The sequence below is a fragment of the Lynx rufus genome, unplaced genomic scaffold (assembly GCF_022079265.1).
Source record: "Lynx rufus isolate CCGP_SWC_20201006 ecotype Redwood Valley unplaced genomic scaffold, mLynRuf1.p SCAF_2, whole genome shotgun sequence".
NCBI classification, from domain to species: Eukaryota; Metazoa; Chordata; class Mammalia; order Carnivora; family Felidae; genus Lynx; species Lynx rufus.
Genome location: NW_025814834.1, coordinates 157,811,743 through 157,827,438, shown reverse-complemented (window position 1 = coordinate 157,827,438; position 15,696 = coordinate 157,811,743). Strand labels below are relative to the sequence as shown.

Sequence of the window (15,696 nt, the reverse complement as noted above, 5' to 3'; positions counted from 1 at the left end):
ACTCAACACCCAAAAAACAAACAATCCAGTGAAGAAATGGGCAAAAGACATGAACAGACATTTTTCCAAAGAAGACATCCAGATGGCAAACAGACACATGAAAATATGCTCATCATCACTCATCATCATGGAAACCAAAACCACAATGAGGCACCAGCTCACACCTGTCAGAATGGCTGAAATTAATGACTAGGAAAAAACAGATGTTGGCGAGGATGCAGAGAAAGGAGAACCCTTTTGCACTGCTGGTGGGAATGCAAACTGGCACAGCCACTCTGGAGAACAGTATGGAAATTCCTCAAAAAATTAAAAATAGAGCTACCCCATGATCCAGCAATTGCACTACTAGGAATTTATCCAAAGAATGCAAAAAATGCTGATTCGAAGAGGCACATGCACCCCAATGTTTATGGCAATGCTATCAACAATAGCCAAATTATCGAAACAGCCCAAATGTCCATCAAGTGATGAATGGATAAAGAAGATGTGATATATATATACACACACACATATACATTATATATATACACACACACACATACATACACACATACATATATACATACGTAATGGAATATTACTCAGTTATAAAAAAAAAGAATGAAATCTTGCTATTTGCAACAACAGGATGGATCCAGAATGTATTATGCTAAGTGAAATCAGTCAGAGAAAGACAAATACCATATGATTTCACTCATATGTGGAATTTAAGAAAAAAACAGATGAACATAGGGGAAAGGAAGGAAAAATAAGATAGAAACAGAGAGGGAGGCAAACCATAGGAGACTCTTAAATACAGAGAACAACTGAGGGTTGCTGGTGAGGGGATGGGCTAAATGGGTGATGGGCATTAAGGAGGGCACTTGTTGGGATGAGCACTGGGTGTTGTATGTAAGTGATCAATTCCCAAATTCTACTCCTGAAACCATTATTATGCTACATGTTAACTAACTTGGATTTAAATAAAATTAAAAAAAAAAACTTTGAGAAAAATGTCATGACTGGGCACATTGGAACTGAATACTTGTACAGGATGGAACATCTGTTAGTAGGTCTCAAGAAACTGGGAACGAAAGTATTTCTTAGGCTCTGGATTCCTAGTCTTGATACCCTTCCTCAGAAGGCGTTTATACACCTCATTGTCAGGATCGACAGGCATATCTTCCAGAATTCCTTCCTTTGGGCCTCCTTCTTCATCCAGGCTAATGTGAATATGTCCGTAGGGCTGTATTTCCTTCTGGAGGGTCTAGAGTAGAAACTATTTCCTTGCTGCTCCAGCTTCCTGATGACATTCCTTGGCATATGCCCCTCTGGAGTGTAGCTTTTCTTAGAAAGCCAACAATGGCTGGTTGAGTCTTTCTCAAGCAATATCACATTAAAGCTCTGTTCAGTAGCATTTTAAATTCATTTTTAAATTGTTCCTAATATATAGGAATAAAATTGATTCTTGTATACTGCTTTTGTAGGCAGAGACCATGCTAACTTTGCGTATTTATTCTAATCGCTTTTAAATTCTTTTGGATTTTTTACATGTACAATCACATTGTCTCAAATGACTATTATATTTCTTTCTGTCCAATCCTATGTTTTAATTCTTTTTCATGTTTTATTGTACTGTCTAAAGTCTCCATTACAATGTTAACTAGAAATGATTATGATAGGCATCTTTATTTCAACACAAGGGAAAATTTTCAGCATTTCTTTTTTTTTTTTTTTTTTTTTTTAATTTTTTTTTTCGTTTATTTATTTTTGGGACAGAGAGAGACAGAGCATGAACGGGGGAGGGGCAGAGAGAGAGGGAGACACAGAATCGGAAACAGGCTCCAGGCTCTGAGCCATCAGCCCAGAGCCTGACGCGGGGCTCGAACTCACGGACCGTGAGATCGTGACCTGGCTGAAGTCGGACGCTTAACCGACTGCGCCACCCAGGCGCCCCAGCATTTCTTGATTAAGAATGGTGCTTGCTATAAATTTTATGTATTTATCCTTTATCAAATTATGGATGTTCTGCTGAATTCCTAGTTTGATAAGAGTATTTATCATGAGTGGGGCACCTGGGTAGCTCAGTCAGTTGAGCATCCAACTCTTTATTTCAGCTCAGTTCATGATCCCATGATTGTGGGATCAAGCCCTGTGTTGCTCTGCTCTGAGCATGGAGCCTTAAGATTCTCTCTCTCTCTCTCTCTCTCTCTCCCTCTCTCTCTCTCAAATACAAAAAGAATTTTTTGAAAATATCATGAATGAATGTTAAGTTTAACCGAATGTTTTCCCCATATTTATTTATTTGTTAAAATGATCTTTTGATATTTCTCTTCTATTTTGTGCATTTGATAAATTACATCGCTTGATTTTTGAAAGGAAAACCAATTTTTCCTGCATGGAATAAACCCAAATTGGTCATGGTGTACATAATTTTTTTATATATTGATGGATTCATTTGCTGATATTTTACTTAGATTTTTTGCATCTATGGTCATCAGTTAGATTAGTCTATAATTTTTCTTTCTTTTAATGTCCTTGTCAGGCTTTGGATTCAAGATTATGCCGGCCTAACAGAATGAATTGAGAAGTATTCATTCCTTGTTTGTTTTTTTTTTAAAGTTTACTTATCTTAGGGGAGGAGGGACACAGAGAGAGAGAGAGAGAGAGAGAGAGAGAGAGAGAATCCCAAGCAGGCTCCACGCTGTCCCCATGCAGGGCTTGAACTCACGAACCATGAGATCATGACCTGAGCTTAACTGACAGGGTCACCCAGATGCCCCAGTTGTCATTCCTTTTATATTTAGTAGAAGGTTTTCTGTTAGCTTGGTGTCTGGTACAATTAATTCACTGGTAAAGCCATCAGGTTTTGAGTTTTCTTTGTGTGAGGGTTTTGAGTATGGATTTCACATCTGATTTTCTGTTTATTTTTTTGTCAGCTTAAGGAAGTTGTGTTTTTCTAAAAATCAGTTCATTTCAAATAATTTTGCAACTTGTTTTCATTAAGTTGTTCTTAATATCCTTTATCACCTTAAATTCTTTAAGATATTTAGGAATATATTCCCTCTTATTACCAATATTTATTTTTACCTTCTTTCTTTTTCTTGATTTGTTTCACCAGGATTATCAATTTTATTAGTCTTTTCAAGGAATCTTCCCTTAGGTATATGTTTACCTTATATATTTTTTCTGCTATTATCTTTATCTTTTTCTTCTTTCAACTTTTTAGTTGACCCAAAAAGGCCTAATTTTTTTTTGTCATTTTGAGATGGATGCTTAGATCACTAATTTCAACTTCTTTTTCCCCCAATATATTCATTTAAGGCAATAAATGTTCCTGTAACTATGGGTGTAGCTACATCCCATAAGTTTTGAAATGTCATAATTTATTATCATTTAATCTAAAATATTTTCTATTTCCACTGTGATTTCTTTGACCCAGGAATTATGTTAAAGTGTATTGTTTAACTTCCAAACATGAGGATTTTTTAATTTATATTTTTATTATTTGTGCAGAGCTTACTTCCACTGTAGTTACTAAAGGTAATCTGCATGTGAGTTTCAAACATCTGAAATGTATTTAAATTTCCTTTATGGCTCAGAATATGGTCAACTTTTATAAATTTTCTGTGTGTATTTTAAAAGATTTTATATTCAACTTGGTAGTTGTAGTGTTTTGTGTGTGTGTGTGTATACACGCACACACACAACTACATATATATGTGTACATCATATATATATACATGTATATATATGTACACATATATATGTACACACATATATATGTACACACACACACATATATATATATATATATATATACACATATAGTTGTTAATCATATTAAGTTCTCCTCTACCCTTACTGATTTTTTGGTTACTTGTTCTATCAGTTATTTGGAAAGATATATTAAAATCTCCCACTATGATTGTGGATTTTTGAGCTTCTTCTTTTAGTTCTGTTTAAATTCAGCTTTGAATACTGAGAGCCTATATTATTGGGTCATGCAAATTAAGGCTATTATTTCTTCCTAGATAATTAAACCTTTTATCATAATGAAATGACACTCTTTAACTCTAGTAATACTTCTCTCTCTAAAGTCTATACTTGGGGCGCCTGGGTGGCTCAGTCGGTTAAGCATCCGACTTCAGCTCAGGTCATGATCTCACAGTTCGTGAGTTCGAGCCCCGCGTCGGGCTCTGTGCTGACAGCTCAGAGCCTGGAGCCTGCTTCACATTCTGTGTCTCCCTCTCTCTCTGCCCCTTCCCTGCTCATGCTGTGTCTCTCTCTGTCTCAAAAATAAACATTAAAAAAATTTAAAAAAATAAATAAAGTCTATACTTGTCTGACATTTTTTCAGTTTTTTTCACATTTATTGAAGTATAAGTGACAAATAAAAATTGTGTCTATTTAAGGTACACAACTTGACGTTTCAATATATGTATACATTGTGAAATAATAACCACAATCTAGCTAACATACCCACCACCTCAGATAGTTACCATTTATTTGTTCATTTTGTTCTTTTCCTTTCTTCTTGTTTTTTCCTTTTTTTGGTAAGAACACTTAAGATCTACCATCTTAGCAAAAATTCAGGTATATTAATTGTACCAATATTAATTGGTACTGTTAACGATAGTCACATTGCTGTTCTATAGATCTTCGGAACTTACTCATCTTGCATAACTGATTCCCTGTATGTTTTGGGCAACATGTCCTCATTTCCCTCTCCACCCAGCCCTTGACAACCACCGTTTTACTGTTTTCTTTTGTGAGTTTGACTATTTTTGATTCCACGTGTAAGTGAGATCATGCGGTGTTTGTCTTTCTGTGTCTGGCTTATTACATTTAATATAATGTCCTCCAGATTCATCCATGTTGTCACGATGGTAGGATTTCCTACTTTTTTAAAGGTAAATAATTATGGGAGTGCAGATATCTCTTTGAGATATTGATTTTGTTTCCTATATATATATATACATATACATATACCCAGGGGCGCCTGGGTGGCGCAGTCCGTTAAGCGTCCGACTTCAGCCAGGTCACGATCTCGCGGTCGGTGAGTTCGAGCCCCGCGTCAGGCTCTGGGCTGATGGCTCAGAGCCTGGAGCCTGTTTCCGATTCTGTGTCTCCCTCTCTCTCTGCCCCTCCCCCGTTCATGCTCTGTCTCTCTCTGTCCCAAAAATAAATAAACGTTGAAAAAAAATATATATATATATATACCCAGAAGTGGGTTTTCTGGATTATGAAGTTGTGCTATTTTTAACTTTTTTTTGAGGGCTATCTGTACTGTATTCCACAGTGACTGTACCAATTTACATTCCCACCAACAGTGCACAAGGGTTCCCTTTCCTCCATATCCTTCCCAAAACTTGCTATCTTTTGTCTTTTGGTAATAGCTACTCTAACAGGTATGAAGAGATATCTCGATGTGGTTTTGGTTTGCATTTGCCTGATGATTAGTGATGCTAAACACCTTTTTATGTACCTGTTGGCCATTTGTATGTCTTTTAAGAAATGTCTGTTTATTTTGCCTGTTTGGTTTTTTTTTGGTAGGAAATGTATTATTAGGCATTTTATTTATTTTTTTCAGTTGTTTTAATTGAGGTGTAATTGGCATATCATTAATTCATTTCAGGTATACAGCATAATGATTCCATAATTATAAATGCCAAATGATCACAATAAATCCAGTTAATATCTATCACCATACATAGTTACAAAACCTGTTTTTCTCATGATGAGAACTTTCAAAGTCCACTCTCCTCGTTACTTTCAGTTTATTTTTTCCTTGGCCGGTTAAATGTCAAATTGGGTTTTGATATTTGTATAGTTTTACCACCTTTCTATTGGCTAATGTTTCCATGGTATGTTTTTTCCATCCTTTTGCTTTTAGCATTTCTGTATCTTTCTATTTCAAGAGTGCAACTGTATCAAGTACCTCTGATGCCCTATCTTATATTCATTCTCGCAGCCCACCTTTTACTTGGCCATTGCTGCTGTGACCAGTTTTGTGCCATTGTAATGTGTGATTACTCACTGGGTGTGTCTGGCTTCCTGCCCAGGGACTCACCCATACACAGTGTGAAAGTAGCGGGGAGGTGATATGCCAGGGGCAACTCTTGACCAGAAGGGGACAGGATCTGGTGGACAGAGGCTCCTCACACATGCTGCTCAGAAGGCCCAGAAGGATGGAGGTCCCAGTTGCGGGTCCCAAGGACTAACTGGACACTGTAACTTTATTGGCTTGCCCTCCTCCTGTAGATTCTCCCCAGGCCCCACTGACAGCTTTATGGCTGCTTTCATGCTACAAGACCATATGGCCCGAAAAGCCTAAAATATTCATTATCGGGTCCTTTACAGAAAAATTTTGCTGACACCTGTTCTAGGGATCACCACATGCATCCTTAACTTAATGTCTCATAGAATTCAGTATTTCTGCCACTTCCTGAACAAGACCTTAAAACAATTGAACTTCATGTCCCTGCCTCATGACTAATCTCTTTTTTAAACACCACAAAATACTTTTAGTATTCTTTTATATGGTCACTATTCATTTAGGTTGACCCATATATTTACCACTTCATTGTTCTTCATTTGTTCCTCTGGACCAACTTCTATCTTGGATAATTTTCCTTCTACCTAAAGAATATTCTTTAATATTTTAGTATAGAATCTCTGATGACGGATTCTGTCAGTTTTTGTTTGAAAATATCTGCATTTACTCTTAATTTTTGAATGATATTTTTATTGCATATAGAAACCAAGGCTGGCAGTTATTTTGTATTGACACTTTAAAGATAGCATTTCATTGTTTTCTAGCTTCATTGTTTCTTTTGAAAATACAGCTGTTTTTTGTTGCTACTCTGAAGAGAATCTTTCGTTTCTTTTTCTCTGGCTGCTTTAAAGGTTTTGTTTGTTTGTTTTGATTTGGTCTTTTTGTCTTTCTAAACTTTTAGCAGTTTTACTATAATATGCTTAGATCTGAGTTTTTTGTTTATTCTGCTTGGCTTTTAGATTGCTTCTTGAATCTGAGACTTGACATTATTTGTGAGTTTGGAAAATTCTTAGCGATTATACTGTCAAAGATTGCTTCTTCATTTTCTCTCTTACTCTAGAACTTTCTAACCATTCTCTTATATTTCTCTTTTGCTATGTTCTGTACTTTTCCTACCCCTCACTTCCCCTTGCTTCATTCTGGATATTTTCTTCTGCTGTTTTAGTTCCCTCGTTCTCTTTTCAGCTATGCCTAATTGGCTGTTGAATACATTTAATCACCTAATATAATGAGAATTTGGGATGATTCTAAAAGGATTTAGTCCTATGAGGCTTGTTCACACATACTCTGATATAGCCCTTTAGGAGTCCAACCAAAAGGGGGCAGTAGTAGTAGTTTCTAGAACATCTCCATGGTGGGACCCATTCCAGTTTTTGTCCCCCAGTCCCCTAGTCTGTTTAAAGCTCTGCCCAGAGTGTATTTCCATGTTAAATGTTAGTGAAGTACAGTTATCTATCCTTTTTTCCTATAACGACCTAATCTAGATTCTGTGATAATGCAGTGTGTTCAATAAATGTTTAATGGATAAAAAAAAAAAAAATTATTTTACATTTTTGCTGTAGGCAGAATAGGGAAGGAAAGTTGAACCCAATATTAGAAAGGACTTCCCAGTTATTAAGCCTTCCCATAACGAAAAGGGCTGCCTCATAACTACTAGGTGCCTATCCCAAGAAATGCTCACAAGAACATTCAAGTTCAAATGCCCAACTTTAAAAATCACTTGTCAAGAGACTGTGGAAATAATTACAGGTTTGGCATTAATCTGGGTCAGATAACCTCCCAAGTTTTTTTCCATCCTTTAGTTTCTGTGAATCCAGTTTGTGTTCCAGCTATGATATTCTATTTCTTTTCTTTTTAAGAAAAATTTTTAAAAATTTTATGTCTTTAGTACTTTGCTTCCTGGTTTCTGACAGTGGGATCTGAATTATGGAGTGTAGGCCTTCTGACATATCTTTATAAAGAATAGGCCAGTCAAAAGTACTGATAATTAGGAACAGGGAGTATTTTTTTTTAAGTTTATTTATTTATTCCTAGAGAGAGGGAGAGAATCCCAAGCGGGCTCTGCACTGTCAGCCCAGAGCCCAACGCGGAACTCAATCTCATGAACTGTGTATGAAATCATAACCTGAGCCAAAATCAAGAGTGAGATGCTTAACCAACTAAGCCACCCAGGCACCCCAGGAACAGGGAGTATAAAGCAAGCTCACTGGGCAGTTTGACTTGGTGAATATGTCTTTGCTTATCAAAGCAGGCACAAGTCCTTTTTAACAGAGTAATCATTTAGGTAAGGGACTTTAAGTCAATGGACAGAGGAAGATTCACATGTATATATAATTATAGGGAAAAAAATTGATTTAGTTGATTCATTAGGAGAAATACTATCAGCAATTGAGAAGCTTACTTTTATGTAGACAAAGGTAGTATCTGAGTTTTTGTTCTCAAAGATTAATTTATTCACTCATTCATTGAATCAGCAACTATATTTTGAGAACCTAGGGCAAGAAAATGTATGCCAAAGATCCACTTTGTTTGGTGATACTTTTCAACATTTCACAAGTGAATTTTATGAAAACTTTCTAGGACTTCACATCTTTTGGAATAGAGTGGTGTTTGCTTCTATTTGGGGAAAAAAAAACATAAACAATTCAAATATTTTTTCCTTTAAAATGGGCTACTGTTGGGGAGCGTGGGTGGCTCAGTTGGTTAAGTGTCTAAATTCGGCTCAGGTAATGATCTCACAGTTCATGAGTTCGAGCCCCACATTGGGCTCTCTGCTGACAGCTCAGAGCCTGGAGCCTGCTTCAGATTCTATGTCTCCCTCTCTCTCTGCCCCTCCCTGCTCACACGTGGGTGCTTAACCGACTGAGCCACCCAGGTGCCCCTAAAATTGTTTTTTTTAAGTCTTTTAATTAAAAAAATGCAATTTTATTCAAAGTTGAAAAAGTCTTACGTAAATTTCAAACTGTCTCTAATATTTCAGAACCTAAGAGTAAAAGACAAAATACAATGGTGATTACATATATGAGTCTATCCATTACTTCATTGTGTTATGTAGGGAGAAGCACTTACACTGTAGTCTGAAACAAAACACAAAGTATATTAAAGTAAACCATTTCATTTGTTTAAATGCAGAATACAAGAATTTCAGTACAAAATGCAAGAATTTAAAAAGCCAAGAAGTTTTTCTCTGCATTTAATATTGAGCTAGTAATTCAGGATTTTTTCCATATTTTCATATACATCATGACCAAACCAAGCATAATACAATATTTTACTTGTCAAAATTGTCTTCTTCCTAATATAATTTATTTAAAGTAAATTTAAAAGAATGTCATTTTTTATGTTGAGTGAGGCCAAATATTACCAACGATTTTATTAAACAAAAATTTTCCCATATAATATTTGATAAAATAAAGGTTTTAACTTCAGATAATCTCTTTGTCATATATCACACCAAAATTATAAAGTGATTTTCTAAATTATTAAGGCTTTTCAAAAGCTATTTAGCAGTTATTTTTTTTTAATTAAGAAATAACTAAACTACAAAGATAGAGAGTCTTATACTTTACAGTTGAGGAAACTGAAGCTCAGAGAAAATGAACCGTTTGCTCAAAGGACAAAAATTAATAGATGGCAGATTCTGGATTCATATTCAGGATGACCTGATTCTAAAATTCATGCTCTTAATCACTTATGCTAATGTGTGGCTTACACAACAACAGTGGGAACTGAAAGAAGGGGAGTCTGAGTGGTATTTCAAAGACCAAATCCGTAGGCAGTGCTGATAGCTTGGAGACATGAAAGTTTTGATGAGTAAGGTTAGAAATGATACTAAGTCTCCTAACTAAGAGATTTAGGAAAGTAGTGTTTCTACTATAAAAAATACCATAAAAATAAAATTAATTAATTAATTAATTGAATAATTAAATAAGCAAGCAGGATAGGAATTTCATTTACGGAAAAAGATGCTGAGATTGATTTTGGCCTTTCTAAACCACAAATAACATTAAGACTTAACAGGTAGAAGGGTGCCTGGGTGGCTCAGTCGTTGAATATTCGACTCTTGATTTCAATTCACGTCATGATTCCAGGGTCGTGGGATCCAGCCCCACATTGGGCTCCAAACTGAGTGTGGAGCGTGCTGAGGATTCTCTCTCTCTCTCTCTCTCTCTCTCTCTCTCTCTCTCTCTCTTTCTCCCCTTCTCCCCTGCTTGCTCACTCTCTCTCTCTCCAAAATAATAATAAAAAATCTTTAAAAAAATACCTACCCCCCCAAAAAAAAGAAGACTTACAGGTAGAGCCATCATACAAAGCATTTGAAAATACAGGACTTGGGGGCGCCTGGGTGGCTCAGTCGGTTACGTGTCTGACTTCGGTTCAGGTCATGATCTCACGGTCCATGAGTTTGAGACCCACATCGGGCTCTGTGCTGACAGCTCAGAGCCTGGAGGCTGTTTCAGATTCTGTGTCTCCCTCTCTCTCTGCCCCTCCCCTGTTCATGCTCTGTCTCTCTCTGTCTCAAAAATAAATAAATGTTAAAAAAAAAAATTAAAAAAAAAAAAGAAAATACAGGACTTGGATTCTATTGAAAGTCAGTGCTGAAAATGTAGATTCAGGATCCATCCACTAAGGGTAGTAGTTGAAAAGTGCAGTAAAAGAGAACTGAGAGAATGAGAAGAGAATGAGGACCTGGAGACATGACCTAAAAACATGATCTAAGCCTCAAGGAAGGTGCCCACTCGTGGGCTTAAGGAGGAAAAAATGTGAGCAAAGAAAATAAATAAACAAATAAATAGCAAAAAGTTAAAAGAAAACCGGGACAACCTACACTCATGAAAGCCAAGAGATAATAAACATGGCTAAAATTTACTGAGCACTTACCATGTGCTGTGTATTTCACATACATTATCTTACTTAATCTTTATAGTAACTCAGCAAGGTAGGTCTGTGTATCTTTATTGATAGATCAAGACACAGAGGATTTACAAAATTAAACCATATGCCTATCACTCAGTTGGCAAGTCCTAGGGCAAAAACTGGAGTGCATATTTCCAGCCTCCAGAGTCCATTTTCCAACCAGTGGTCTCTAAAGTGTACACAGCAAACCACTGTGGTGTGGGGAAAAAATGTTAGAATTACAATTATTATATCTCATTCTTTTTAAATTGCATTTCTTGTGTATATTTTATAACATACATCCTATATTAGTATGGTAATATGTGCATATTTTATATTTATTGGGGTATATGCCCAAATAATATACTAATGTAAGGAGACAAAAATAATTGGAATCATTTCTTTAAACCACTATGCAAAACTGCCATTTTGTCTTGTCACATCCTCAACAAGAAACTGTATTCATTTTCTATGGCCATGTTGTCTTTTAAATGCAGTACTGGTTGTACTTGAGTTAACAAGAACCGTTTGTTTCATAGGTTGTTTTCAAGTCATTTGTTGATATTTTCAGAAACTTGTGAAGGCTTTGGGGTTATTTGGTTCTTAGTAATAGTAGAAGAAACACAGGCCTTCCACCAGACAGACCTGGGTTCAAATATCAGCTTTGACCTTACTGACCTTGTGACCTCAGACAAGTACCTCATTTCTCAGAGCCTCAGTTTGTTTATCTTAAACTGGAGATAATATTAACCTTGCAGATTATTGCAAAGTTTAGCAATATCATAAGAAAATAACTTAGCATTGGGCATTGCATACAGCCAATACTTCTAAAAGGGCAGCAAGTAACATTAATAGGAGCAGTACTTAATTACTGTAGACAATATCTGTGGCCCAGTAGTCATGTCCCCTCTAAAATCGGGGATTTTACAATATACCTTTGGCAAAGTTATGCCTATATTGCTCTTTTTTTCTGTTCAATGTTTTTATTTAGTTTTGAGACAGAGAGAGACAGAGCATGAGCAGGGGAGGGGCAGAGAGAAGAGAGATGCAGAATCTGAAGCAGGCTCCAGGCTCTGAGCTGTCAGCACAGCCCTGATGTGGGGCTCAAACTCATGGACTGTGAGATCATGACCTGAGCTGAAGTCGGATGCTTAACCAACTGAGCCACCCAGGTGCCCCATTGCCTATATTGCTCTTAATTCAACCTAGAAACTTGTTTCAACATACACAAGTATTTAGAAGTAGACAAGTAGTCTGGAAAAGTATTTTCCAGAAATATGGAAGCCACTGCAAATAGCTCTGTGGATTGGGGAATGCCATTTATATGAACTACAGGCATGCCTGAAAGATGTGGGTTCAGGTCCAGACCACTGAAGTAAAGTGAGTATTACAATGAAGCAGGTCAGATTAAATTTTTGTTTTCCTGGATTTAAGAGTTATGTTTACACAAGACTGTAGTCTACTGAGTGCGCGTAGCATAATGCCTAAAAAACCAGTGTACATACCTTAATTTAAAAATACTTTTTGGGAGCACCTGGATGGCTCAGTCAGTTAAGCATCCAATTTTGGCTCAGGTCATGATCTCACAGCTCATGAGTTTGATCGCTGTTTTGGGCTCTGTGCTGACAGCTCAGAGCCTGGAGCCTGCTTCGGATTCTGTGTCTTCCTCTCTATCTGCCCCTCCGCCCCCTCTATCTCTATGTCTCTCTCTCTCTCAAAAATAAATAACCATTAAAAAAATTTAAATACTTTATTGCTTAAAAAAAAAAAGTCAAGCCATCATCTGAGCTTTTAGCAAGTTGTACTTGTTTTGCTGGTGGGTGGTTTTGCCTCGATACTGATGGCTGCTGGCTGACCAGGGTGGTGGTTGCTGAAGGCTGAGGTGGCTGCAACCATTTCTTAAAATAAGACAACGGTGAAGTTTGCCACTTCACTGACTCTTCCTTTCACAAACAATTTCTTGTAGCATGTGATGGTGTTTGATAGCATTTTACCCACAGTAGAACTTCTTCCAGAATTGGAGTCGATCTTCTCAAACTCTGCCACTGCTTCAGCTAAGTTTGTGTAACATTCTAAATCCTCTGTTGCCATTTCAACAATCTTCACAGCATCCTCACCAGGAGTAGGCTCCATCTCATGAAACCACTTTCTTTGCTCATCCATAAGCAGGTCCTCATCCGTTAAAATCTAATAGGAGATGGCAGCCATTCAGTTGCATCTTCAGGCTCCACTTCTAGTTCTAGGTCTCTAGTTCTTTCCACCACATCTGCAGTTTACTGCCTCCACCAAAGTTGGAACCCCCTCGAAGTCACTCATGAGGGTTGGGATCAACTTCTTCCAAACTCCTGTTAATGTTTATATTTTGACCTCTTCCCATGAATCATGAATGTTCTTAATGGCATCTAGAATGGTGACTCCTTTACAAAAGGTTTTCAATGTACTTTGCCCAGATCCATCAGAAGAATCACTAGCTATCGCAGCTATAGCCTTACAAAATGTATTTCTTAAATAATAAGACTTTTTGAGAATTGAAATTACTCCTTGATCCATGGGCTACAGAATGGATGTTGTGTTAATAGGTATGAGAACAAAATTAATTCCATTGTCCATTTCCATTAGAGCTTTTGGGTGACCAGGTGTATTGCAATATTTTGAAAGGAATCTTTTCTTCTGAGCAGTAGGTCTCAAGAGTATGCTTAAAATACTCAGTAAACCATGTTTTGAAGAGATGTGCCACACCCAGGCTTTGTTGTTCCATTGATAGATCACAGGCAGAGTAGATTTAGCATAAATCTTAAGGGACCTAGAATTTTCAGAATGGTGAATGAGCATTGGCTTCAACTTAAAGTCACCAGGTACATTAACTCCTAACAACCAAGTCAACCTGTCCTTTGAGGCTTTGAAGCCAGGCATTGACTTCTCTCTAGCTGAGAAAGTCCTAGATGGCATCATCTTCAAGGACATAACTGTTTTGTCTACAGTGAAAATATGTTATTTGGTGTAAGCTACTTACGTTAATTATCTTACCTAGATAACTTGCTGCAGCTTCTATATCAGCACTTGCTGCTTCACCTTGCACTTTTACGTTATGGAGAAGCCTTCTTTCCTTAAACCTCATGAACCCTCTGCTAGCTTCAGACTTTTATTCTGCCAGCTTCTTCATCTCTTTCAGCCTTTACAGAGTTGAAGAGAGTTAGGGCCTTGCTCTGGATTAGGCTTTGGCTGAAGGGAGTGTTGTAGCTGGTTTGATCTTCTATCCATAACTTTCTCCATGTCACCAATAAGGCTGTTTCACTTTCTTATCATTTATGTGTTCACTGGAGTAGCAGTTTTATTTCCCTCCTTTGCATTTACAACTTGGCTAACTAGTGCGAGAGGCCTCTTAGCCTATCTCAGCTTTTGACATGACTCCCTAACTAAGCTCTATCATTTCCAGCTTTCACTTGAACACTTAGAGGCCATTATATGGTTCTTAATGGCTTAATTTCAGCATTGTTGTGTCTCAGGGAATAGGGAGGCCCAAGAAGATGAAGACAAGGGAGTGGCCAGTGGGTAGAGCAGTCTGAACACACACAACATTTATTGATCAAGTTTGCCATCTTATATGGGTGTGGTTCGTGGCACCCCAAAACAATTACAATAGCCTGAGAAACTTAACAGAAACCCATGGGGGAGGGGAAGGAAAAAAAAAAGAGGTTAGAGTGGGAGAGAGCCAAAGCATAAGAGACTCTTTTTTTTTTTTTTTTTAATTTTTTTATTTAAAAAAAATTTTTTTTTCAACGTTTATTTATTTTTGGGACAGAGAGAGACAGAGCATGAACGGGGGAGGGGCAGAGAGAGAGGGAGACACAGAATCGGAAACAGGCTCCAGGCTCTGTGCCATCAGCCCAGAGCCCGACGCGGGGCTCGTACTCACAGACCGCGAGATCGTGACCTGGCTGAAGTCGGACGCTTAACCGACTGCGCCACCCAGGCGCCCCCATAAGAGACTCTTAAAAACAGAACAAACTGAGGGTTGATGGGGGGGGGGGTGGTGGTGGGAGGGGGGGAGGGTGGGTGACGGGTATTGAGGAGGGCACCTTTTGGGATGAGCAATAGGTGTTTTATGGAAATCAATTTGACAATAAATTCCATATATTGAAAAAAAAAACAATTACAATAGTAACATCAAAGATCACTGTTCACAGATCACCATAGCAAATAGAGTAATAATGACAAAGTTTCACATATTGCAAGAATTACCAAAATGTGACATGGAACCATGAAGTGAGCACATCTGTTGGAAAAATGGCGTCAATAGACTTGTTAGACAAAAGGTTGCTAATAATCAATAAAGCAAAGTACAACAAAACAACATATGCCTTTATAATAACCATGGCTCCTCCTGCTCTTGTATAGAGCAGTAGCCCTACTGGCAGAGACATAGAGGGCCAAAGATGGCCTCAACAGAATGCCACTGCCCTCACTTGCATTGGTTGGTGTGTTGAATGCTTGTCTACTTGTTTGATGCTCTTTGCAGATCTGTACTCCCGACTTGGTGGTATTCCTGGCTTGTGCCAATCAGAGGCTCAAAGAGAGATTACTGAAGCGTGCAGAGCAACAGGGGCGGCCGGATGACAATCTGAAAGCTACTCAAAGGAGACTAATGAACTTCAAGCAGAACGCTGCTCCATTGATTAAATACTTCCAGGAAAAGGGGCTCATCATGACAGTAAGTTAGCTATACTTTTACATACATGCCCACTACAGGAATGATCTTTCAG

General features: G+C 37.6%; 1 protein-coding gene across 1 annotated transcript in view; it reads left to right on the top strand.

Moving 5' to 3' along the window:
* The window catches only part of AK5 (adenylate kinase 5), a 258,512-nt gene that overhangs the window by 47,183 nt on the left and 195,633 nt on the right, over positions 1 to 15,696 (top strand). The window contains exon 6 of the mRNA XM_047083085.1: positions 15,453 to 15,644. Coding sequence (XP_046939041.1) covers positions 15,453 to 15,644 — 192 coding nt within the window. The remainder of the gene's footprint in view (positions 1 to 15,452; positions 15,645 to 15,696) is intronic.